This window comes from Oryctolagus cuniculus, chromosome 7 (genome assembly GCF_051225735.1).
Source record: "Oryctolagus cuniculus isolate XC-2025 breed Fujian yellow rabbit chromosome 7, ASM5122573v1, whole genome shotgun sequence".
NCBI lineage: Eukaryota > Metazoa > Chordata > Mammalia > Lagomorpha > Leporidae > Oryctolagus > Oryctolagus cuniculus.
Window position 1 is genome coordinate 9,331,818 of NC_142873.1, and position 23,654 is coordinate 9,355,471.

At 53.4% G+C, this 23,654-nt stretch overlaps 2 protein-coding genes across 8 annotated transcripts in view; one reads left to right on the top strand and one right to left on the bottom strand.

Annotated features, from left to right (window-relative positions):
* Window positions 1-7,468, top strand: part of LOC100349411 (protein FAM163A) — an 80,721-nt gene extending 73,253 nt beyond the window's left edge. The window contains exons 3-5 of one of the 2 annotated variants that reach the window (XM_002715008.6): window positions 3,594-3,614; window positions 4,499-4,611; window positions 5,065-7,468. In XM_002715008.6, coding sequence (XP_002715054.1) covers window positions 4,519-4,611; window positions 5,065-5,463 — 492 coding nt within the window. In that variant the 5' untranslated portion in view covers window positions 3,594-3,614; window positions 4,499-4,518 and the 3' untranslated portion in view covers window positions 5,464-7,468. Of the gene's footprint in view, window positions 1-3,593; window positions 3,615-4,498; window positions 4,612-5,064 lie in introns of those variants that run through there. The other variant, XM_089299458.1, reaches the window with a different exon arrangement.
* Window positions 7,469-14,053: 6,585 nt separating this feature from the next.
* Window positions 14,054-23,654, bottom strand: part of TOR1AIP2 (torsin 1A interacting protein 2) — a 36,183-nt gene continuing 26,582 nt past the window's right edge. For all 6 annotated transcript variants that reach the window (XM_051858253.3, XM_089299460.1, XM_089299462.1 and 3 more), the window contains 3 exons: window positions 20,456-20,974; window positions 19,088-19,189; window positions 14,054-18,000 (listed from right to left, as the gene is read on the bottom strand). In XM_051858253.3, coding sequence (XP_051714213.3) covers window positions 17,243-18,000; window positions 19,088-19,189; window positions 20,456-20,974 — 1,379 coding nt within the window. In that variant the 3' untranslated portion in view covers window positions 14,054-17,242. The remainder of the gene's footprint in view (window positions 18,001-19,087; window positions 19,190-20,455; window positions 20,975-23,654) is intronic.

Sequence of the window (23,654 nt, forward strand, 5' to 3'; positions counted from 1 at the left end):
GCCGAATCGGACACGAGCGCCGGGCCCCCGGGAAGCGGGCTGAGACCTGACTGGTGCACTTCACGCCCTGTGTGCGTGCCTTCCCGGCTCATGATCTACGGCTCCGCCACAGCAGCCATTAAGTGTCGGCGCCTTCCCTTTCCCGGCTCTGGGGTCTTCTAGTGCCTCGTGAGCTAGATGTTTTTGTTAAGAAGTGGCTGCCCAGGGGCACGACTGGGTCTGGACCTCGGAGAGCCCTGGCTCAGCCTGCTCTGGGAGCGCCCCCATTCCGAGCACTTTCGCTGCTGCTGTGCAGCCTCTGGGGTACTGAGGAAGGGGGCTCCAGGCGTGGAGAGCGGCGACGAAGGAGGGCTTCCCCGAGATTCCATCTCCTAAATCAGGCACAGCTGGGGGACTCCGTAAGTCGCTCTGTCTCCTAAGCAACCCTCGGTGGTGCGTGGGCAGGGGAGCGGGGCAGAATGGAATGACGTTATAGCGAAAGCACATAAATCTTCTCTATGCTGAGCTTCATCTGCTGCCCCCCGCAAACAAGACACCCCGGTGAACTTCTGCGCACAACCCGCCATGCATCTGATCAAAGTCAAAGTGGCCTTGCACCAGTAAATCTGCTCTGACAGCTACCACTTGCTGCCCCCTGGTGGTCAGTTTGAGTCATGACTGCTTGGTCCGTGACCTCACCCAGTTTTATAAAGCACCTGCTGTGGGACAGGCTGCAGGGGGACTGCAAACAGTGTAACTCAACCATGATCCCGAAAGATTTATAACTTAGTGGAATCAGTTTGCCTAGCATCCCACTAAGACAGGACTGGAAGAGTGAAAGGCAGGAAAGTATTGCAGTCGGCGTCGGGAGATGAGGGAGAGCATTGGAGATGAGACAGGGGAAGACTTATTGGGGCCTAGAAGGGTGGCAAGGATGTTTTAATTACTTATCCATTTGAGAGGTAGGGCTACAGTGAGAGGTAGAGTTACAGACAGTGAGAGGGAGAGACAGATAAAGAGGTCTTCCATCCGCTGGTTCACTCCCCAAATGGCCACAGAGGTTGGAGCTGAGCCGATTCGAAGCCAGGAGCCAAGAGCCTCCTCTGGATCTCCCATGTGGGTGCAGGGGCCCAAGGACTTGGGCCATCTTCCACTGCTTTCCCAGGCCACAGCAGGGAGCTGGATCGGAGGTGGAGCAGCCGAGACTCGAACCGGTGCCCACATGGGATGCCAGCACCACAAGCGGAGGATTAACCTACTGCACCACAACACCAGCCTCAGGATGGGATGAATTTAGACAAAGAGATCAATGTTGTAGTGTAGCAGTTAAGCTGCCGCCTGCGATGTCGGCATCCCATATGGCACCAGTTCAAGTCCCGGTTGTTCCACTTCCGATCCAGCTCCCTGCTAGTGTGCTTGGGAAAGCAGCAGAAGATGGCCCAAGTACCTGGGCCCCTGCACCCATGTGGGAGACCAGGATGGAGCTCCAGGCTCCTGGATTTGACCAGGCCCAGCCATTGCAGCCATCTAGTGAGTGAACCATAGATGGAAGACCTTTCTGTGTCTCTCTTCCACTCTCCTTCTGTAACTCTGCTTTTCAAATAAGTAGAGAAATTTTCAAAAAATAAAAACAGAGAAAGAGCTCAGAGACCCCCTCCTGAAAGCTCCCCAGGGTCTCCCGTCATTTCCACAAGAGTCAGATCTGACTCCAGGCCCGGCCTGCCCCCGGCCTGCCCCTGCTCCAGCCCCCGGCCTGCCCCCACTCCAGCCCCTGGGCTGCCCCTGCTCCAGCCCCTGGCCTGCCCCTGCTCCAGCCCCTGGCCTGCCCCCGGCCTGTCCCCACTCCAGCCCCCGGCCTGCCCCCGCTCCAGCCCCCGGCCTGCCCCTGGTCTGCACAGCCTTTCCTGAGCCCCTGCAGTACAGAACTGCACCCTGCACTGCCCAGGTCATTCGCTTTGTCTCCCGGACACCCTCAGCTCACACACAGCCTCCTCCGCGGGATAGCGCCCCTCTGGTCAGCTGACCCTCCACTGGCTCCCCACAGCCCTTCCTCTGGGAGCTGTGGTCGGCTGTCTTACACGGAAGCGGAAGGGTGCCATGTGTTGCCATGGCCAGGCATTACGCCTAACAGCCAGGACTGCCCTGTATGGCAGAGGATACGACAGGAGGGGGGGAAGGAAAGACATCTGGACACGCAGGCACCTGCGAAGGGCACAGCCTCCATAGCTCTATCTGAAGTCTGCACCCGGGGCAGCCATTCACCCTAACAATCCAGACACCCACATCCAGGGGCAGGCGTTTGATGCAGGAACTAACTTAGCTCTTAGAGCACCCACATGTCATATTTGGGGTGCGTGGTTCAAATCCTGAATCCTCCACTTCTGATCCAGCTTCCTGCTTATGTGCACCTGGGAGGCAGCGGAAGATGGCCCAAGTGCTTGGATCCTCGACACTCACACGGAAAACTCAGATGGAGCTCCAGGCTCTTGACACTGACAGTAGCACTGGCTATTGTGGGCATTTGGGGGCATGAGCCAGTAGATGAAAGCTCTCTCTCTCTCTCTCTCTCTCAACTAATATTTTTTTAAAAAGATGCCCATACCAGGATGGTTGGGTTCAATCCAGCTCTTCACCCCAGCTTCCTGCTGATGCATACCCCCGAGAGGCAGCAGGAAACACACAAGTGAATGGGTTCCTGCCTCGCCCGTGGGAGACCTGGATTGCATTCAGCCTCGGCTTCAGCATGGGCATCTGGGGAGGGAGGCAGTGGCTGGGAGCGCCCTCTCTGTCTGTCTGTCTGTCTGCCTGCCTTTCAAATATAAACCGAATAGAAGTTTGCCCTGAGCTGAATGTACCCCTCAGGTGGCGTGGGTGCAAGGCTAAGCTGCTGGTGGCAGAGAGGGTCTCAGAGGCCAAGGAGGAAGATCGGTTTGGAGCCCAAATTGGCCAAGTGCAGGCTCGCGATGCAAGGCATCATCTAGAGAGGAGAAAACCTGGACACGTCACAAAATAGGGTTTCAACGTCAGGGTGACTAGCCCACGTCCTTGTCCCAGTCTAAAGTAAAATCCATCCCTGGGACCTTGCTCGGATGCCTTTGGCCCATGGTGGACCTGAGAGGCCCCATTTCTGATGCACTCGCTGCAGGTCCCCAGACCACTCTGTGAGCAGCCAGGCACCCCTGGATGGCTGTCACCCGCCAGGAGCACAGGCCTGGACAGCTGGGATATTTGGGTGAAGAAATTCCTCTGGATGAACGCACCAGGGCGCACGGTTCAGTGGGCACAGTGCAGAGGCTTGGTGTGCTGGCTTAGCCTGCGAGCAGTGAGCAGTGAGCACCCTGAACCGCGAGGCGGGGAGTAACAGAGACACAGAGGTCAGAGGCAGGGACCCACCTGGGGTGCAGAGTAGTGACTTTGGCAATGCTGGGGGGACAGTCAAGGGCAGTGGTGATCTCTCGCAGCTGGGGGCCACCGGAGACCCGGGGGGCTCACTGATGCTGCACCACTCAGGGAAGGGAGCCAGATGAGGCCGGGGTGGAGCGGGGGAACCATCCACCTCTGGCAGTGGCTAACTGTCTTCTCCCAACATCTCTGTCCCTTCCGTTGTCTTGCAGGTCAGCATTCCCTTACTGAACGTAAGTGCCCACGGTCTTTCTTCCACCCTCAAGAGTCCAAGCCCCCGCCCTCCCGTCTCCTTGGTCCCCGGCATGCCTGAGAGGTTCAGCAAATCCTCGCTGAGCTCAGGGAGTCGGGGCGAGGCCAGGAAAGCCCCTCACCCAGAACCTGCCTCGGTCCCAATCACCCAGCCCCTTCCTGGCCAGTGTGGCCTCAACCTTCCAGAAGCCAGGACGCTGCCCACCCGCCCCTCTGGGCTCACCTGGCCCTTGTTTTGCATGGGGGTTTGAAGGAGAACAGAGACACCCCCAAAAGGAGTGGGGGTTGGAGCCAGGGCAGAACCCGGTGGGACTCTGGAGGTTTGGGCCGTCTCTGCTCCAGCCAGGGCCAAGGGCTCAGGGACCGCTGGTGTCTATGCCTGGGAGGGCAGTGGTAAGGACCCTGGCCTTAGGACAGAGCCATGCTGGGTGGCATCCCAGCCACTGACCTAAGCCCCTGTTCTCCTGTGTACAGACTGGAGGTAATTAACTCTGTCCTGCTTGCACACAGCCTTCTCTAGGCCGGCCCTGTAGCCCCCAGGGACTCCTGTTCCCTGTGTCTTGGGACTTTAAGAAGGTGTAAGGAGAGGAGAAAGGGAGAGAAGAAAGCCAGCCACCTCCATTTAGAATGCGCAGCAACTGGAAACAGAACTGGCTGGCGGCCTCCTCTCTGCCCGGGGTCAGCCTCAGACCCCACCCCAGCCCCAGCCCCCTGGCTGAACAGGGGTCCCAGGCCCCAGCCAGTCCGTAGGAAGCCCCCGCGCCCTCAGGCCCCTGCCTGTAGCTGCCCAGCAGGGTCCCCCCGCCGTCCCCTGCCCAGCGTGGCTGCTGCAGCCGCCCCTCACCCTCCGCGCGCATCTTTGCAGTTTGATGGGGCGCCGGGCGGATGACCGCGGGAACGGTTGTGATCACTGGCGGAGTCCTAGCCACGGTGATCCTCCTGTGTATCATCGCTGTCCTGTGCTACTGTAGGCTCCAGGTCAGTGCCCGGGGCCGCGGGACGTGGGAGGCAGCCGTCGAGGCTGGGAGTTGGACGGTGGTCTGCGGGCAGCTGTGCACCCTTGGGCCCATCCGGAGCGTGCGTGCCGGGCTGCGGGCGTGTGGCGCCTTCAGCACCTCGGAGAGTTCTCGAGTGGTGGGAGGAGCGCCCAGCTGGGGAGACGCGGCCCTGACCTCACGGCGGCGTGCGTGGGGCCCCTGCCTCTCTGCCCCGCAACCCCGGCCCAGGGTTAACACGCTGAGAAGGAGGGGAACGAAGGGCGGGCCTCCCAGAGCTGGGACTGTCACTTGCGCTCGTGGACCAGGGTGGGGTCTCCGGGGCTCAGATGAATGCCCAGGCCTCCAGCGGAGCGGGAGTTGGGGGGTGGGGACGCGCACCTGCACCTGCGCCGAGGCGCGCTGAGCGGCCCCCCACTCCTCTCCCTGCCCCCAGTATTACTGCTGCAAGCAGAGCGCAGCCGAGGATGCGGACGAAGAGGAGGAGCACGACCTGCCCGCGCATCCCCGAGGCCCCGCCTGCAACGCCTGCAGCTCCCAAGCCCTGGACGGCAGAGGCGGCCTGGCGCCCCTCCTCGGCGAGCCGTGCAGCCAGCCGTGCGGGGTGGCGGCGAGCCACTGCGCCACCTGCTCCCCGTACAGCTCCCCCTTCTACATACGGACAGCTGACCTGGTGCCCAATGGGGGTGGAGGCGAGAGGCTCTCCTTTGCCCCCACATACTACAAAGAGGGGGGACCCCCAGCGCTCAAACTCGCAGCGCCCCAGAGTTACCCGGTGACCTGCCCAGGGCGCGAGGTCTTCACCAATCCAAGGGCTATTAGTACAGACGTGTGACCCCTTTCACCCCCGCCCCGCACACTCACTAACGCGGCTGCCCAGCTGGGGCCATGGCAACAGGGCTGGCCCTCCCGAAGCCCCACAGGACTCCCTATCTTTGGGTTTTCTTGCTCCACAGTGGAAGGTTCACCGGCATCCAAGCCATCGCGGGCATTGGGAACCAGAGATGGGCCTGGTAGCTTGAGGGTGGGACAGTCCTCTGGCCGTCCTGCCCCCACACCGCCCCTGTCACTGCCCCCCTTCCCCTACAGCCCCTGATTTTGCTGGACTGGGGACAGGAGCTGTAGGAAGGTGAAACAAGGACTCTGTCAAGGACAGAAGTGGGGACCAGGCCATTCCAGGATGCGGGAGAAGGCAAGGCATGTTAAAGGGACCTCTTAAAGACTTGCTGGCTATAATGCACAGGCCAGTTTTGCATCTTGGTTACTGCCGGCGCCATGACTGCTCCGGTAGGGCGGTTGATGCCTGAACACACCGCCTGTTTCTGCCGCCTCCTTCGGGGAACACAGCGCAGTTGACTTTAAGGCCACGTGAGGTCATCTGTGGGGACCTGCACCAAATAGCAACACCACCCCACCCCTTACCACCAGCAGACGCCCCGGGCGTTTAACCCGCCAGGCGCTGGAACCCTGACCCGCAGACAGCATGAAGGAAAGGTGGACACAATGGCCCGGCGTGCAGCTGGCTGGGAGAGGCAGAGCCGCAGCCTTTCCTGGGTTCTGCCTGTGAGGCCACAGCGCGGGGCCACGCAGGCTCCCGAGGACAAGAAGGGTGTGGCTAGTGAGTGGCAGGTCGTCCCATACCCCAGTGCCCTGGTGATGTCCCGCCCCCACTTCCTCTCGTAACAGTGGCCTTTTGCTTTTTGGAGAAGCGCATATGATGACTTTTCGGGTTGCTGGCGCAGGAGCCCAGCCTGCTCCTGTGTCCCTGGACACTACAGAGGGTGCCCCAGGGTGGGGACTGGCCCCTCTGTCAAAGTCTTGATTCCTTGGGTGCAGCCGAGGGGAGGCAGGGGGCTCGAAGCCAGCACTTGGCCACCTGGGCTCTGGTCGCATTTTAGTGGCTCATTAGCACTAGGATTAGTCAATTTCACCTAGACTGTTTTCTCCAGGGCAATGGGGCTTGCCCAGATGGACCTCCAGAGTGTTCCACCAGAAAGATCTTACAGCCAGGCCACTGCCCCTGCAGGGATGCTTGGTGAGGGATGAAAGGCCGCAATAAAACACAAATCAGAGACAAAACCACGGTCAGGGTCAGCGAAAGCATGTCTGACCCTCCCACTGAGTGCCCTCCAAGGCCAGCCTTTCTCTTGCACCAGGAAGCAGCTGGGGGCAGGTGGGGGTGGCAGTGATGAGATGTGTGGCCCAGCACAGAGGGGACGGCTTTCACATACCCCATCCGTGCCAGCCCTGCCCTGGGCGTTCTGCTGGGCCCAGCAGCCCTCCCCACTGCCCGACCACCAACCCCAGTGCCTTGCTCCCCGGCAGCCCCACAGCCAGTTGGCCACAACAGCCACGGCCCTCCTCACCAAAACCACCGTGTCATGGCACCTGCCCTCAGGAAAATCAGGACAGCCCACTCAACCCTCACCCCAGCGGGACCTACCGGGGGCCCTTCGTGCACAACACCCTGTCCCAGCCTCCAGCACTGGAGAGATGGTGGCCGGCCACAGCTGTCCCCACACAGCCCCCGGTGCTCAGGGCACAGGCTCCGACCCGGGCCCAGCCACCTGCTGAGGTTGCGAGGGTCTGCTCTGGCTGGGAGGAGGCTCATCCACCGTAAGGCACTGCCTTTCCAGCTGTGGCGTCTATACCATGGGACACTATTTGTACACTTTTCAAACCGCACCCGAAACAGGAGGAGGAGCCGGGAGCACTCAGCCCTCTCCCCGATCTTTCTCACCTGCGTCCACTGCTCCCGCTACAGGTTTCTCCTGCATCTTTGATAACTTGGAGTTGCAACCAAGAGAATGTCAAAATAAATGAAGAGTTTGAAATAGAAACCCCGCGGGGTCCTGCCTTCTTCACCTGGGGTGCAGGCCACCCCCTTTGCACCCCCAGACCGTCCGTTTCCAACAGCAGGGGCCACAGCTGAAGCTCCCTCCTGCCCATGCGTTAGCAAACCCCCCACCCCCCCGTTGCCCCCATACACCTTGTTGCCAGTACCCTCCCTCTGCACTGTCCCAGTCAGTCCTTACCGGGGGAGGATTAGCTGTTGGCTGGGAAAGGAGATTTGATTATGGTCGGTCTCATTGCAGGGTGTGGGGGGCAATGGGCATCCACTCATCTCCAGCCTCTCCCTGGCGTACCCCTGCCACAGGGCTGCCCTTGCTCTTCTACTTGGCCTTGGGCTTGGCAGTGGGGGCATGGCCCTGGCCCAGCTCTTCTGCCTGTCTCAGCTCCAGCCCCAGTCCCAGACTACTGTACTGTCCACGTCCCAAAGAAGGGAGGAGGGCGCAGAAGCAGTGGCCAAGACCACAGCCCTGGCACTCCACCACCAGTGGCCTGTGTGGCCAACACAGCTCTGCTGCCCCAGGCGCCATCAGTCCTGTTAACCACATCACAGCAACCCAGACCCCTTGCCTGCCCTGCCTGTCGCTGGGTTTCTATAGGGACTTCCAGAAGCTTCTTTCACAATGAAAACTTCCCAGCCTGGGGCTGGCATGGGGCCCAGAAGTTAAGATGCCTGTATCCTGTATCATGGCCAGGCTCCCTACTTCCAATTCCAGCTTGCTATTAAGGTACTCCACAGGAGGCAGCAGGTGATGGCCCAAGAATGTGGGTCCCTGTCACTCATCGGGGAGACCTGGCTCCTGGCTCCCAGCTTCAGCCTGGCCCAATCCTGGCCATTGTGGGCTTCTGGGGGAATGCACTAATGGATTGGGGAAGAGACGGCTCACTTTCTCTCCCTCCCTCTCAAAGCAAAAAATAAATGAATAAAAATAAACCCCCAAAAAACTTCTCCCCCAATTTTCTGCTCTCAAGTTCACACATACTGTTCAGAGCTCACCTTTTTTTACCCCCCAAGGGGAAAATATCACCAAGCCATAAACACCTAGGCCTGGGGTCTCCCCGGCCAGCACAGCAGCCAGAGCGGCATAACCAGGAGTCCCTCTGTGGCTCTGTGCCCAGACAATTGGCCCATGCTCTTCGGGCCGCAGACACCGACCTGGGCACTTCCTGGTAGCAGTGACAAGGATGGATGGCGCCTCGCCCACCCGCCTCAGTTGGACGCAAGCTGCCCCTCGCTCTCCTCCCTGCCCAGCCCCCTCTCCACCATGGGTCCCCATCCCAATGGCCACCATCCCTGAACCACCAGTCATCTCTCCCAGTGGGGAGCCAAGTTTCAAAACACCTGGCTCGGAGCCGGCGCTGTGGTGCAGCGGGTTAAAGCCCTGGCCTGAAGCGCTGGCATCCCATATGGACGCCAGTTCTAGTCCTGGCTGCTCCTCTTCTGATCCAGCTCTCTGCTGTGGCCTGGGAAAGCAGTAGAAGATGGACCAAGTCCTTGGGCCCCTGCACCCACGTGGGAGACCCGGAAGAAGCTCCTGGCTCCTGGCTTCGGATCGGCGCAGCTCCGGCCGTTGTGGCCATCTGGGAAGTGAACCAGCAGATGGAAGACCTCTCTCTCTCTCTCTACCTCTCTCTCTCTCTCTCTCTCTCTACCTCTCTCTGTAACTCTTTCAAATAAATAAAATACATCTTTAAAAAAAAAAAAAAAAAACACGTGGCTCGAACCTCGGCTCCTGAGCCTTAGGGTCCCTGGGCACTGAGCAGCCCAGCACACAGCTGGTGTGATGAGGACAGAGGTGCTCCTGGCCACACATCCACCCTCGATCTTCTCCCAGCCTGTGCCCAAGCGCTCTGGCCACAGCAGCAACCTGGTTGTGGTGCTTCGAGGGTAGGGTTGCTAGTCCGATGTCAGCTTGAGCCCCGTCTCCTCTACTTCTTAGGGGACTTTCTGCCACTTGTTGGTCCTGGACTCAGTTTCCCCATCTGTAAAGTGGGCATCAGGATGCCCAGCTGATTCCATCGCGGTGCAGATCCAGTGAGCCGAGCCCCGGCATACGCGGTCACCAGGTCCTCAGGAAGCTTTGCAGATAGATGGGGCTCTGGGCTGGGCATCACTCTCTCTCCAGTCCCACTCGTGCCCAGGCCTTTCCCAAGCCACCTCGCCCTCGCTGCCTCTCCCTATGCTGTCCCTACGCTGGCACCACCTCTCTGCTCACAGCCACCTGTTCACTTGCACCCTCCTCCCCAGTTGCTGTCCCATCAACCTGCGGCTGCCTTGGCCTCACGTTTGCCCCAGCACACAGAATGGATGGAGGGTGAGTTCATTTACCCACTCAGGAGCTCAGCTCCGCGTTTCACTGGCTTCCAAGTTCAAGACCTGGGTGTGAAGGGAGCTAGAGCCCCTGCAGCCTTCCTTGCCAGCCTAGATTCCTGGTCTTGTCCCTCGTGGCTCTGTCAGCTCTGGCTTCCAGCAGTAGGCGGGGACTGTAGGTGCTGGTGGGAGGGGAGTTTGCAGCTGGTCACCACCCACACCTTCCTAGGGCCAGGAACTCAAGGAGAACCCCCCCGGAGGGCAGGATCAGCCACCCATCCAGCCCATCACCCCTCTAGGACTGGCTCTAAGGGACCCGCTCTCCTCTGCCCTGAGCCCCTGTCCTGGTCTGGCCAGGACCCACAGAGAAGAAATAGAAATGATGGCACAGCTGTGGACCCTTCCTTGGAGGCCATGGGGACCCTGTTCCCTGACAAGCTGTCATCACAGGACTCCTCCGGCAGACCTGAACTTCTTAAGAAATAAAATCACCCCCCAAACCCCAGCTTTGGCACAGTGCTGGGTGCTCGGGCTCAGGCAAGTGTTTCTGTAATTCTCAGTTGCTTGCGGTATTGATTTGCACTTCAAAAAGAGACAAGGCAGCTTGCAGGTGCAAGGTGACTGGAAGATGGGCGATAAGACTGACCCGGGGCCGCACTCTGCCAGTCCTAGGAAAGGCATCAGGGCAGGATTTGGGCCACTTGCCAAGCACCACCGAACACCAGCACACTTTTGCCTTCCTCTCCATCCTGCACCCTGCCGCAGGTGCCATTGGAACAGGGTCATTGCAGAAGATCATAGGACCTTTGCCATCTTCCTCTTCCCCCTTTTCCTAAGGGACCAAAATGGTACTTTTTGTACCCAGGGAGAAATAAAAACTGGATGCCGGCATTGGGGTATAGCAGGTAGGGCTGCTGCCTGCTATCCAGCCTGGGAAAAGCAGCAGAGGATGGCCCCAGTGCTTGGACCCCTGCACCTGCGTGGGAGACTGAGGAATCCCCTGGCTCCTGGCTTTGGCTAGGCCCAAAGGGGAGTGAACCAGTGGAAGGAAAATCTCTCTCTCTGTAACTCTGCCTTCCAAATAATTTTTTTGACAGGCAGAGTGGACAGTGAGAGACAGAGAGAGACAGAGAGAAAGGTCTTCCTTTGCCGTTGGTTCACCCTCCAATGGCTGCTGCGGCGGGCACGTTGTGGCCGGCGTACCGCGCTGATCCGGTGGCAGGAGCCAGGAGCCAGGTGCTTCTCCTGGTCTCCCATGGGGTGCAGGGCCCAAGCACTTGGGCCATCCTCCACTGCACTCCCTGGGCACAGCAGAGAGCTGGCCTGGAAGAGGGGCAACCAGGACAGAATCCAGCACCCTGACCGGGACTAGAACCCGGTGTGCCGGCACTGCAAGGCAGTGGATTAGCCTAGTGAGCTGCGGCACCGGCCCCAAATAATTTTTAAAAAATTATGAAAATGGTTTATAGCATCCTTTATGCGAGGCGGTCCAACAAGATTTTTTTTTGAAAAGGCTGCTTGAGACAAAATAAGAATATTTGCAGGTAATAGCAGTCTCCCAGCGCTCAGCAGCAAGGGGCATTGCTTACGAAAGCAGCCTGGTGCCTCTACTTGGGTTCAAGCTCCCAGCTGCCTCTGATCTGTACGCGGGACCCAACAGGCTGTGGCTGCAGCCACATTCGCCACTTGATCCCTGAAGATGCAGGCTCGTTTTTGACCCTGGCTCTTTTTAAATTTTTCTCAAATGTCTACTCTTGTTTCGCGTTTGGGGTTACAGAGGAGCGAAAAGTGAGAACTTCAAATGGCATCTTGGGGAACAAGAGGTTGTAGGACGTTAACAGTGCATCTGAAATACTGATTTGCATTTAAAATCAGGAATCCTAAAAAGCACCTGGCTATATGTCAAAAAGATAAAGTGCGGCTGCCCTGGCATCGGGGCCGCGACCCCGGGGCCACAGCCACAGGCGTGTTCCCGGCCAGGGTGCGGGGGCTCCCGGGCCGAGGCAGGAGCCCAGGATGTTTCGTTCATGATAAAAACGCTTTGTAAAATTCACATTTACAGAATAATAAAGTCAGTTCAAACCCAAAAAAAAAAAAAAAAAAAGATAAAGTGTCTCATTTTGGGGCCAGATGTTTGGCATAGCATTTAAGATACTCCTTGGGACGCCTGCACCCACTGCACCCATATTGGGGTGCCTGCTCTGAGTCCTAGCTCTACTTCCAATCCCACTAATGTGCTAATGTGCACCCTGGGAGGCAACAGGTGATGGCTCGAGTAGTTGGGCCCCTGCCACCCACATGGGAGACCCAGACGGAGTTCCCAGATCCTGACTTTGGCCTCGCCCAGCTCTGGCTGTTGCAGGCATTTAAGGAGTAAACCAATGGGTGAGTGATCTCTCTCTCTTCCTTTCAAATACATATATTTTACAAGGTGTTTCATTTTCAGTGGGTATATAAGGGCCTTCTGAGCACCCTAACGTTATATACCATGTGCATGGATTGCTCAGTAATGAGTGTCTTACACATACATAAAACATGATCTCCTTTCCTTACAGTAGCTAAGATCTTGGCCTAGTAGCTAAGATCTTCCTTAGTTTCGCTTGATGGAGCCGCTTCTGCATCAAACATCCAGGACCCAGACTGTAACTTCAGGCTACACCATTCTTACTGTCTCTGGTGTAAAATCACAAATTTCCACAATAACTACCTCACAACCCCTCAGTGTGTTCAGTGTATTTAGAGATGTACCGCCCTCTAGTGGTGAGTTGATGCAACAGGAAAACCACGTTGCTCACCCATGGGTGTTTCCAACGATTAAGGGAATCCCGTGTTCTTCGCATTCAGGCTCATCTTCTCTTCTGACTTCCACCCATTTCACTCACCACTCATCAAGATATGCTTAGTTCTCAGAAGTCCTACCTTTCTAACAGGAACAGAACCAGACTTTCAAAGTTGCATTCAGATTTGCTAGAAAACTCTTCTGTAAACCATATCAACAAATCCTGCAGTGTTCGTTGGGTATAGACAGTGGCCACTGTCTATACTAGGAAAAAGGGAGCCAGTGTCGTTGTGCAGGTTAAAGATGTGGCTTGAGACGCCAGCATCCCATAGTCAGAGTGCCAGTTCGAGACCAGGCGAGTTCACTTCCAATCCAGCTCCCTGATACTGCGCCAGGAAGGCAGCTGATGTTGGCCCAAGGACATGGGCTCCTGCCACCCATGAACGAGACTTGGGTGGAGTTCCTGGCTCCTGGCTTCAGCCTGGCCCAGTCCTGGCTGTCGCAGGCACTTGGGGAGTGAACCAGCAGACGCAAGATTTGTCTCTGCCTTTCACAAATAAATAATCCTTAACACGTTCTACCTCCCTACTGACAACAAACAAGAGGAGGGCTGCCTACATTTAGACACGTTCCCAATGACTGGGTTAGGAGCAATTCCCAGAGCTGTGTTTACTGCCCCACTCTTTCTCCCCTACTTAAGTCCCGGCAACCCGGAGCGGCTGGCTACTCGGCAGCATCTGCACCATACCGCTCCACTGACAGCCACAAACACACCCGCGTCTCCCAGGACTCTTTCTTCAGTTAACTGCTAAACAAGGGCAGTTTTACTTCCCACCATGAATGGCCACATGTCCATTTCCTGGGAACTTAAACCATGAATCAGTCAACTGGGTACAACCTAGTGGTTAAGATAATACTCTCATATCAGGCCTGGCATTGTGGCATAAAGAGTTAAGCCGTCTCCTGCAATGCTGGCAACCCACATGGGTGGTGGTTCGAGACCCAGCTACTCCACTTCCAATCCGGCTCTCTGACAATGCACTTTGGAAAGCAGTGGAAGATGGCCCAAGTACTCAGGCTGCTGCATCCACGTGGGAGACGTGCTAGAAGCTCCTGGTTTCAACTTGGCCCAGCTCTGGCCATTGCGGCCATCTGGGGAGTGAACCAGCAGATGGAAGATCTTTCTTCCTCTGTAACTCTACCTTTCAAATACATAAGTAAATAAATCTTTAAAAAAGAAAAGAAAGGTGCCCATGGCCCATGCTTCCTGACTTGTTTCTTGCTGATGCAGACCCTGGGAGGCAGTGGTGATGCCTCCAAGTAATTGGGCTCCTGCCATCCACATGGGAGGCCTAGGCTAGGTTCTTGGCTCCTGACCCCAGCCCCAGCCACGGAGGGCATCCAGAGAGTGGACCAGCGGATGCAGGTTCTCTGTCTCTAGATCACTGCCGCCTAAGTAACTTAAAAAAAAAAAAATCAGTCAACTGAGAAGTGTTAAGATTTATTTTTGATAATAACCAGACAAGTAACTTGAATAAGGCACATTCTTCAACATTTGTAGAAACAAATGCAAAGGCAGTAAGAAAGGGGAACGCACAAACTCTGGCATTAATACCGGCACAGCCCGTTTTTCTCATCAAGTACAAAACAGCAAGATTCAGTTAGGTTCCAAGACTTTGGTCAGAAGGACGCAAATACAAAGCTGACGCATCACCAGCTCCCGCACGTGCCACGCTTGTCCCAGGCTAACGTCAGCGCTCACTGTGTTTCTGCTGTTGAACAGATCAAAGTAAAAGTCAAGCAGCTGCAAGCTGTCACAACCCGCGCAGAGGCCAGCGCTGCCCCGCCGGGCACAAGCCGAGAGGGCGGCAGAGGGCGGCTGTGTGCGCCCCACGAACCAGCAGAAGCTTGGGGGCCCCCAGATGAAACGAGTCCAGATCACCTTGCTGGTTTCAAACACAGAAATGGCGGCACTACCACCTTCCATGGTATGGACTCTCTGGCACTCCTCTGCCAGATCCGGGAAACTAACTGGAAGCCTACATCTCCAGGGAAGGGGGTGGGGGTGGGGGCGGGGAAGAAACTCAAGTCCAAAGGCAGTTCCCCTATTTGTTTCCACGACTCTTAACGCTCAAGAAGTGACTGATGATACTGATATGAAACATAATAAAGGTTGTTCCGAGATAATAATTCAGTGAGTTTAGGAATCACGTGTGGTTATCAAATCCCCACATTTTTCTAAGTCAAAAAAGGAAATTACCCATTACAATACTGAAAGATGAACTAACACACAAAGGGAAATGTAAAGAACTTTAAAAATGTAAATAGAAATTAACCCAAGTGTACATTAGGTAATAGATTATAAACATTTGTAATTTTTACAAATATAGTTTTATGTTTTAAAAATAATCATTTTACTCATAAGATGACTCAGAGCTAATTCACTGCTACTGAAAATCATTTTGAAATAGTGGACAGAAGACTGACAACAGCCTCTGTTGATTGCACTTACACATGGAAGGAAAAGGGTTTCAAACAAAGACTGAACAGCAGAACAAAGCTGGGGCTGTCGGGAGCTGGCATTGAGCGGAAATGCAGAGGAACCATATTGAGCTGGGCGGAGGAAGCAGCAGCCCTGACTCCACGGTGAGCCGTCACTGACAGACGTGGACTGCACACACACACTGCTTCCTGTGCACACGTGAGGTAGCATGGGCCAGCTGGCCCACACGACAGTTCCACAAGGCACCACTGGCACTGTGATGTCACACTCGCATGCAAGGGCGAGAAATACAGAAAACCTGCGTTGAATTCATGAAGAGTTCTCTTCAATTTCCTCTCACTGTATACCGGATGGACACTGATAGTACATTCACTAAGTCTTTTCTCAGACCCACTACACGATTCCTCCAAAGACCCAAACGTAAACGACTTCTCCAGGTCTGCCCCACACTCGCTGAGCGCAGCTTCAGGCCATGGTTAAAGTGGACTTACATGCTTTTCCTGTGACAGATATTTGCAGAAACATTCCTTCCCATGTCTTTGTCAACATTGTACGCATCAATAAAGAAACTATCCTTAGTGTTTCCTAAAATCCTTCCACACTGTAATCATGACTTCTTTAAAAAGAAAAATAATAAAAATAAAAATGGGTGTCTGTGTGAGCTCTCATAGAATCAGATGAAAACCTAGCTGAAACATTGCAGGATCGTGGTGACAGTCCACGTAATGGAACAGACGGAACAGAACCCCTGCTAGGGCAACACCGCTTGAGTCTACTTTCAGAACTCAGATGCTAACCAGCAATGACTGTCCCCTCACAGAACACGGCCCAGCAATCAATACTGGCCATTAAAGCATTTCAAAATCTACGATTTCTACTTTCTCTAAGTATAACATCTTTAACATTTCTCTATTTCCTAATCTTATGGTACTTCCAACCAGCTGGTCAAGAAATGAGCTAGGTTATATAATGTTCCATCACTATGTAGCAAATAGAATTTACACTGATGTCAAAGTGACCATATAAAATCTACTACTAGATTAAGATCTGTTCTGCTGAAGGGGCACTCAGACTCTCATCCCAGACAATTACAGAATTCCATTCGGGGAGACAGAAATAATGATGAACAGAAGTAACCAAAAGCACCAGAAACTTCTGCCCATTAATGCTAGCTTACACATGCTGCTGTTCACTTAAACATCATTAGCTTCCACAAATAGTGCATCTATGCCCTAAACCTGTATTTTATCCTCTTCCTACGTGTTTTAATACATTCATTTTTTTCCTATCCAGTTCCTGTCCTCTACTTTTCTTCTTGTTTCACTTACTCAATGGTTTTCAGACTTTATTAATCAGAGAAGCTTTTTGTTCTAATGAAATCTTACAGAGAATCCCAATATCAAGGATAAGAGTCAAAGGGAGAAACACTCTGGGGTAAGGGGTGGGGGGCGCTGGCTGACACAGCTGAGGGTCACTGCTCTGAAGAATTCAAGAAAGCGGAAGTAAAGATACAGCCAGCTGGAATTCTGTCTCCTCCCCTTATAAACAACTTCCCCATGGATTCCAATTTTTAAGAGCCGCCTTTGAGTACAGCTGCTTTTACCTCGGCTCATTAACGGAATAAAAGCGTAGTGCTTCGCGTGTAGTACTTCGGTAACTAGTTGATGGTGTCGATTTTTATTTCCTTTTTTCATACTCCTCAAAAGTGCAAGTTAGTAGAAAATGTGATCCCACAAGCAGGTTATGAAAGTGAGTTTTAAAATACTTAACAGGTGATATGAGTTTTTAAAACGACCATGGCCCCACAACTCTAACTGCTTCCATCCACGTCCAAACACCACCCAGAAGGCTTGTTACTCTCACTCAGGAAAACAAAAACCACTCTGCAGTTTCCTGTGCGATGATTCTGTTGCTATAACTTTGGGATTAAAGATGATTCCTCAGTTTCATAGACCATGCTGTATTTCAAACCTGATTTGCTTTATAAAAGGCAAAGGAAAAAAAAGGTCAATATTTAGCATCGTAGATTAGAAAGAATTATGGCAGAAAATGAAAACCTTTGTCTGTGCTTCCCAGGCTGTTTTTCTGTTTGCCAGCCCCTTCCACACACACACAGACGGCCTTACGCACTCTGCCCACGCCTGGGCCCCCCAGCACGCCCCGAGCTGAGCTCACAGCAGGCACCCCCGCTCCTCTATGCTCCTCACGGGCTGCACGGGCAGCACCAGGTGTGAGATCCGGCTCCACAGCCCACTCAGCTTGTCAGAGTCCATGTGGTTGAAGGAGCTGGGCGTGTCCGAGTTGGTAAACTTGGCCCAGAGCAGATCCCTCACCTTTTCCTCCGTCTCCCTCGGGCCCACGCTTGCTTCCAAGGTCTCCTCCTCCAGGAGGACGGTCAGGACCAGGGCCACGTCTTTGAAGGCGGCATTCTCATGGTCACAGTACTTGTAGAAAATCAAAGTGGAGCCTGCAGGAAGGGATTCGAAGCGGTGGACCACGGCAGCCTTGTGGCCGTTCTCGAAGCCCGAGCTCAGCTCCAGGTCCACCCACAGCTTGACCGTGTCGCTGTCCTGCGAGGCTCGCTCGGCCCCGTCGAGCTGAAGGGCAGACACCTGCTGGGAGGAGGTGTAGGCATCCGCGACGTGGTGGCTCAGGCACCTGAGGGTCTCCCGCCCCTCCCGGGCCGCCGTGAATATGACGGTGGCCGGCTCGCTGGGCTCGGAGGCGTTGAGGTGCTTCTGCAGGAACTTGCGCCCTCTCTGCCACAGGAAGGGGCTCTGCCCTGGGAACTTCTCCTTTAACTGGCTGAACTGAGCCAAGAAGGCCTCCAGGGCTGGGTTTTCTGGCACGTGCTGGGCTGGAGAGGAGTAGTAGCTGTTCACAGAACTGAGCACAAGGGCCGTAACCAGGAGGCCCAGAAAGACAGGACCTGCCAAGGGATGGGAGCAGAGGTGAGGAGGGAGAGCGCGAGGCGGAGACGAGCCTGGGGCAGAGGGAAGGGATGCGGGCCTGCCGCCAGGTCTTATCGTTATCGGCAGGGCTCACTTTCTTCTGCCTAAGCCATCGCAGCTTTTTTTCGACCAGATATACTTTTCTTCTCATCTCTCCTCAGATTTAATTATTTGAAGATATAATACAAGGGGGCCTTCAAAAAGTTAGTGGAAAATGCATTTTACAAAAACTATGCATAAATGTTTTAAGTTTTTTTCTACTCCAAAGTAAACATCTTTTAATTCCATTTTGCCATGGGCGTTTCGAAGCCCTAACTATGTTTGTTAAAGGCAGAAGCGAAGTGCGTGTGTTTCATGTTGTAACTAACGATGTGACTTTAGAAATGAGCTATCAGGATTTTCTTTCACTTTGAAAAAATACCTACCACCTACAGCAGACCAGTATTTTGCAGGAATCAAAACCTAAAAATGCCACTTGAGACATTAATACCCTAACTGAAAGGGAAATTTTAGTTTCTTATAAGCCCATCCTTCTGTGGGAATTTCCATATTATTAAGCACAGCAAAATATCAGTGAGCACCTCTAGTGAAAAATCCCTAAACTCTATTGTTGTACTCTGCTGTTACTATCAAACATTTAAAAAAAACATGTATTAGTACAGTGTTAAACCTGTTTAAATTGGGACCGACACTGTGGCGTAGTGAGAAAAGCTGCCGCCTGCAGTGCTGGCATCCCACAGGGCCCCTGGTTCCAGTACCAGCAGCTCCACTTCTGATCCAGCTCTCTGCTATGGCCTGGGAAACCAGCAGAAGATGGCCCAACTCCTTGGGCCTCTGTACCCGTGTGGGAGACTCAGAAGAAGCTCCTGGCTCCTGGCTTCAGATCGGCACAGCTATAGCCATTGTGGCTATTTGAGGAATGGAAGACCTCTCTCTGCCCTCTCTCTCTGCCTCTCTGAAACTTTAAAAAAACAAAAAACAAACAAACAAACAAAACTAAAATTGTTAAATTTCTAGGTGTTTTCTAGTATGAATCAACTCTACACTGAAAGCGTGTGTTCTCACCATAGCTCCACAAATCCTTTTTATTAATCTTTCGTATGGTGTCCTGTGCATTCTCTTTGTTTTCTTCTAGTTTTTGTGATTCCTGTTCATGACTTCCGGCGTCTGGGGGGAAAAGGAACAATATTATTTTCAGACTGTACACCAATGAAGACTGTGTGTCCCTTTTATTTTTCCCACCAAATTGTTCCACCAAAAAGATTTCGACACTTTATATTCTTTTGTAAAAAGTAATATTATAGATGACCTCATTCCACTATATTTTAAGTTACTTCCCATACATAAACTGCATTTTTTGAGTAACATTTTCTCTTCAACCAACAGTGAACCCACATAATGGTGAAATTCTGATGACAGATATGGTCTATAGAATCACATTTATTCACCCATTCAAAAAATATTCATGGGGGCTGGCATCATGGCACAGTGGGTAAAGCCGCTGTCTGTGATGCCAGACTGTCAAATGGCCACTGGTTTGTGTCCTCGCTGCTCCATTTCCAATTCAGTTCCCAGCTAAAGCCCTGGGAAAAACAGTGGGAGATGGCCCAAGTGTTCAGGACCCTGCCATCCATGTGAGGGACCTGGATGGCCACCCACATGGGAGACCCAGAAGAAGCTCCTGGCTTCGGCCTGCCTCAGTCCTGACTCTTGGACCATCTGGGAAGAGAGCCTGCAGACAGGAATCTCTCTCTCTCCCTGTCTCTCCCTAACTCTGACTTTCAAATATATAAATAAAATTTTTTAAAGATTGCTTTATTTATTGGAACGTCAGAGTTACACAGAGAGAAAAGGAGACACAGAGGGGGAGAGAGGTCTTCCATCTGCTGCTTCACTCCCCAACTGGCCACAAGGGCCGGAGATGCACAGACCCATAGCCAGGAGCCAGGAACTTCTTCCTGGTCTCACACGTGGGTGCAGGGGCCCGAGGACTTCGGCCATCCTCTACTGCCTTCCCAGGCCACAGCAGAGAGCTGGATCAGAAGTGGAGCAGCCGGGATTGAAGCGGCACCCATATGGGATATGGGCACTGCAGGTGGCGGCTTTACCCACCACACAGTGCCGGCCCCATGAATAAATCTTTAAAGAAGTACATTCGTAGAGTTGACCTATGTGCTTATTGCCAGAGGTACACGATGAGTGCAAAGGACACAGTCTGCTCCCTCTCCAGTTACGTCTACTCTGGAGATGAACGAATGACAGCCCTACCGGAGCAGCCAGGATCTGACCCCCGCGCCCCGTATCAGAGGGGATCTGGGCCAGGCTCAAGGGCCTTCATCTGTGAGACACCCAAGTTCTCGGAGAAGCCCCTGACCTGTGCTGCATCCTCCGTAACAGCACCACACCCCTGGATGCTCCTGCGTAGATTCTTACCTGCTGCGGGCTGTCGCCTCCTCAACGCGTCCCGGCTGTCCAGACCTGCGCTGCGAGGACCGGGACCGTGGGCCTCCTGGGAGGCTGCGGCGGGCGCCCCCAAAGCAGCCGCAGCTCCGTCACTCGCTCCCTCGGGGAGGGCCACAGGGCTGCTCCCCGGCTGTGCACCTGCTCTCCCTACCTCCTCGCTTGGAGAACAGTTGGGATCCAGACACAGGGGTTCTCCCCCCAGACTTCCCCAAGGCACCTGATGTCCTTGTTCTCCATCCGGGACACCAGGCTTGCTCTCAGGTTCTGCTGTAGCCTTGGGATGGTCTCCAAAGTCTGCTGGACCCGGGCCCTCTGCTGTGCCGCCTGCGTCTGCACGTTCTGGACCCTCTGGGTGCCCCTCTTGGTGGTCTTTGTCAAGATCAGAGGCAGGAGGCAGGGCCTGCGCCTCGGCAGGGGGACTTGCTGTGACTGCGGTCTCCTGCGCGTGAGAATCCACTGACGGCTCACTTTCCAAATCCTTTGGAGAGTCTACCGGGATAAAAATTCACAATTTTTATTGGAGAAAATGTCTCCCTATTTTTATATTTCAACAAGGTCCTTGATAAACAACTGTATTTGTGGTTTATAAGGCATCTTCCTAAATATTATTTCTCTGGGCTCTCAATAAAGATAATTAACACAGACTTACTATTGTATGGTAGATCTAACAAATAACACCAATATAAAAGAATTTCAAGTGATCAAACCAACTCTTGGTAGTATTAAATATATCCCTTCCCTAATAAAAGGCAATGACCATCAGCGGCAGCTAAAACTATTCGTGTAAAAGGTCGATCCAGACCGAAAACCGAAACCACTGATCAGCCTTAGTAGCACAAAAACAGGAAAAGCCAGATACCATCAGGAGCAAGGACACGATTCCCCCTGTGAGGTGTTCTTGCTCAACAACTGGACTGCAATCGCATCATCTTTTAGGACTGACCACCAGTTCCCAAGAAACGCAGGGTAGAGGAACGTGTCTAATCAAGCTTCAGGAATGCAACCAGCACGACCCCGAATGTGGGAAAGTCCAGGAACAAGCCTCTGCTGGGCTGGGGCTGCGGACGGTGCGGGCACCTGCACCCCCTCTGGGCGCTGGTTTGGGTCCCAGCTCCCCTGTTTGCCATCCAGCTCCCTGCTCTTGTGCCTGGGGTGGGGGTAGCCCTGGCGCTTGGGCCCTGCACTCAAACAGCAGAGCCAGAAGCAGCTCCTGGCTCCTGGTTGCAGCCATCTGGTGAGTGAACTAGCAGATGGAAGATCACTCTCCCTTTCTGTCTCTGCCTCTCTGTAACTCTGCCCGCCTTTCAAATAAATCACTAAATCTTAAAAAAAAAAAAAAAAAAAAAAAAAAAGACAACTTTTGTTTCTTTAGTAAAGACAAGAAATAGAAACGAATGACAGAAAAGGGTAAAAAAGGTGGGTGATCTATTGAGTAAGATACCCATCAATCAAATGTTCTGAGTGCACAATGATGCTTACATTCTTAGATAAATCATGACAACATTTAGGAGACCATCAACTTCATTTATTTTTCAGATAGAATGAATATCTTGGTTGTGATGATGATATCTTGGTTATTTTTTTTTTTTTAATTAATGGGATCTTTCAGGGACTGCCATTGTGGCACAGTGAGCAAAGCTCTCACCTGACACTAGCATCCCATATGGCCACGGGTTCAAGTCCCAGCACCTCCACTTCCAGTCCAGCTCTCTGCTAATGGCCTGGGAAAAGCAGTGGAAGACAGCCCAAGGGCTTGGCCTCCTGCACTCACATCAGAGCTGGATGAAGCTCCTGGCTCCTGGCTTTGGCCTGGCCCAGCTCTAGCCATTGTGGCCATCAGGGAGTGAACCAGCTCCCAGATGAAAGAGCTCTGACTCTCCAAAATTCTTTCAAATAAATAAATCATTTTAAAAATAAGAGGCTGGCATTGTGGCACAGCATGTTAAGCCTTTGCCTGCGATGCCAGAATCCCATATGGGGGCCAGTTCAAATCCACTTCTGATGCAGCTCCCTGCTAATGCACCTGGGAAATCAGAAGATGGTCCAAGCCCTTGGGCCCCTGCCACCCACACAGGAGACTTAGATGGAGTTCTAGGCTCCTGTTCTGGTCTGGCCAAGCCCTGGGCATTGTGGCCATTTGGGGAGTCAATCAGTAGATGGAAGATTCTCTCCCTCTCTGCTGTAACTCTGCCTTTTGAACAAATAATTTTTTTTTCCAAAGAGGGGAGGATGGCATTATGGCACAGCAGCTTAAGCTACCGCCTGCACTGCTAGCATCCCCTATGTAGTGGTTTGAGTCCTAGCTGCTCCACTTTGATCCAACTCCCTGTGATTGGGAAAGCAGTGAAGGATGGCCCAGGTGCTTGGCCCCTGCCACCCGGGTGGGAGTCCCAGACAGAGTGCCCGCCTCCTGGCTTCAGCTTGGCCCAGACCTGGCCGTTGCAGCCATTTGCAGAGTAAACCAGAGAATGGAAGATCTCTCTGTCTCTCTCTCTCTCTAACTCTTTCAAATAAATAAATACATCTTTTAAAAAATGATAATAAATAAAAATACAGAATCTCTCAGTGACATGAATTAAATACTTACAAATAACATGATACGTTCTGAATTTATAATAATCCTCAGCAGGCAAATAGTTGAAGATGGATATTGAGAACATGAGGAATGTTATACTGGCCTACTTTTATAGATTTAAAAACTTCCATGGTACGGTCCAGCATGGTGGCATAGTGGGCTAAGCCTCCACCTATGGCACGGGCATCCCATATGGGTGCTCGTCCATGTCCCAGCTGCTCCTCTTTCCATCCAGCTCTCTGCTAAAGGCCTAGAAAAGCACTGGAAAATGGCTCAAGTGCTTTGCCCCTGCACCCTTGTGTGAGACCCAGAAGCAGCTCCTGGCTCCTGGCTTCAGATCAGTTAGTGCAGCTTTGGCCACTGCAGCCATTTGGGGAGTGAACCAGCAGATGGAAGACCTCTCTGACACTCCATCTCTCTGTAACTCTGCTGCTCTCAGACGAACAAATACATTTTAAAAAAATAAAACTTCATTTTATTAATTATTGTTTATTTGAAACTCAGAATTACACAGAGAGTGGAAAGGCAGAGAGAGAGAGAGAGACAGAGAGACAGAGAGAGAGAGATAGAGAGATGCCCTCCATCCGATGGTTC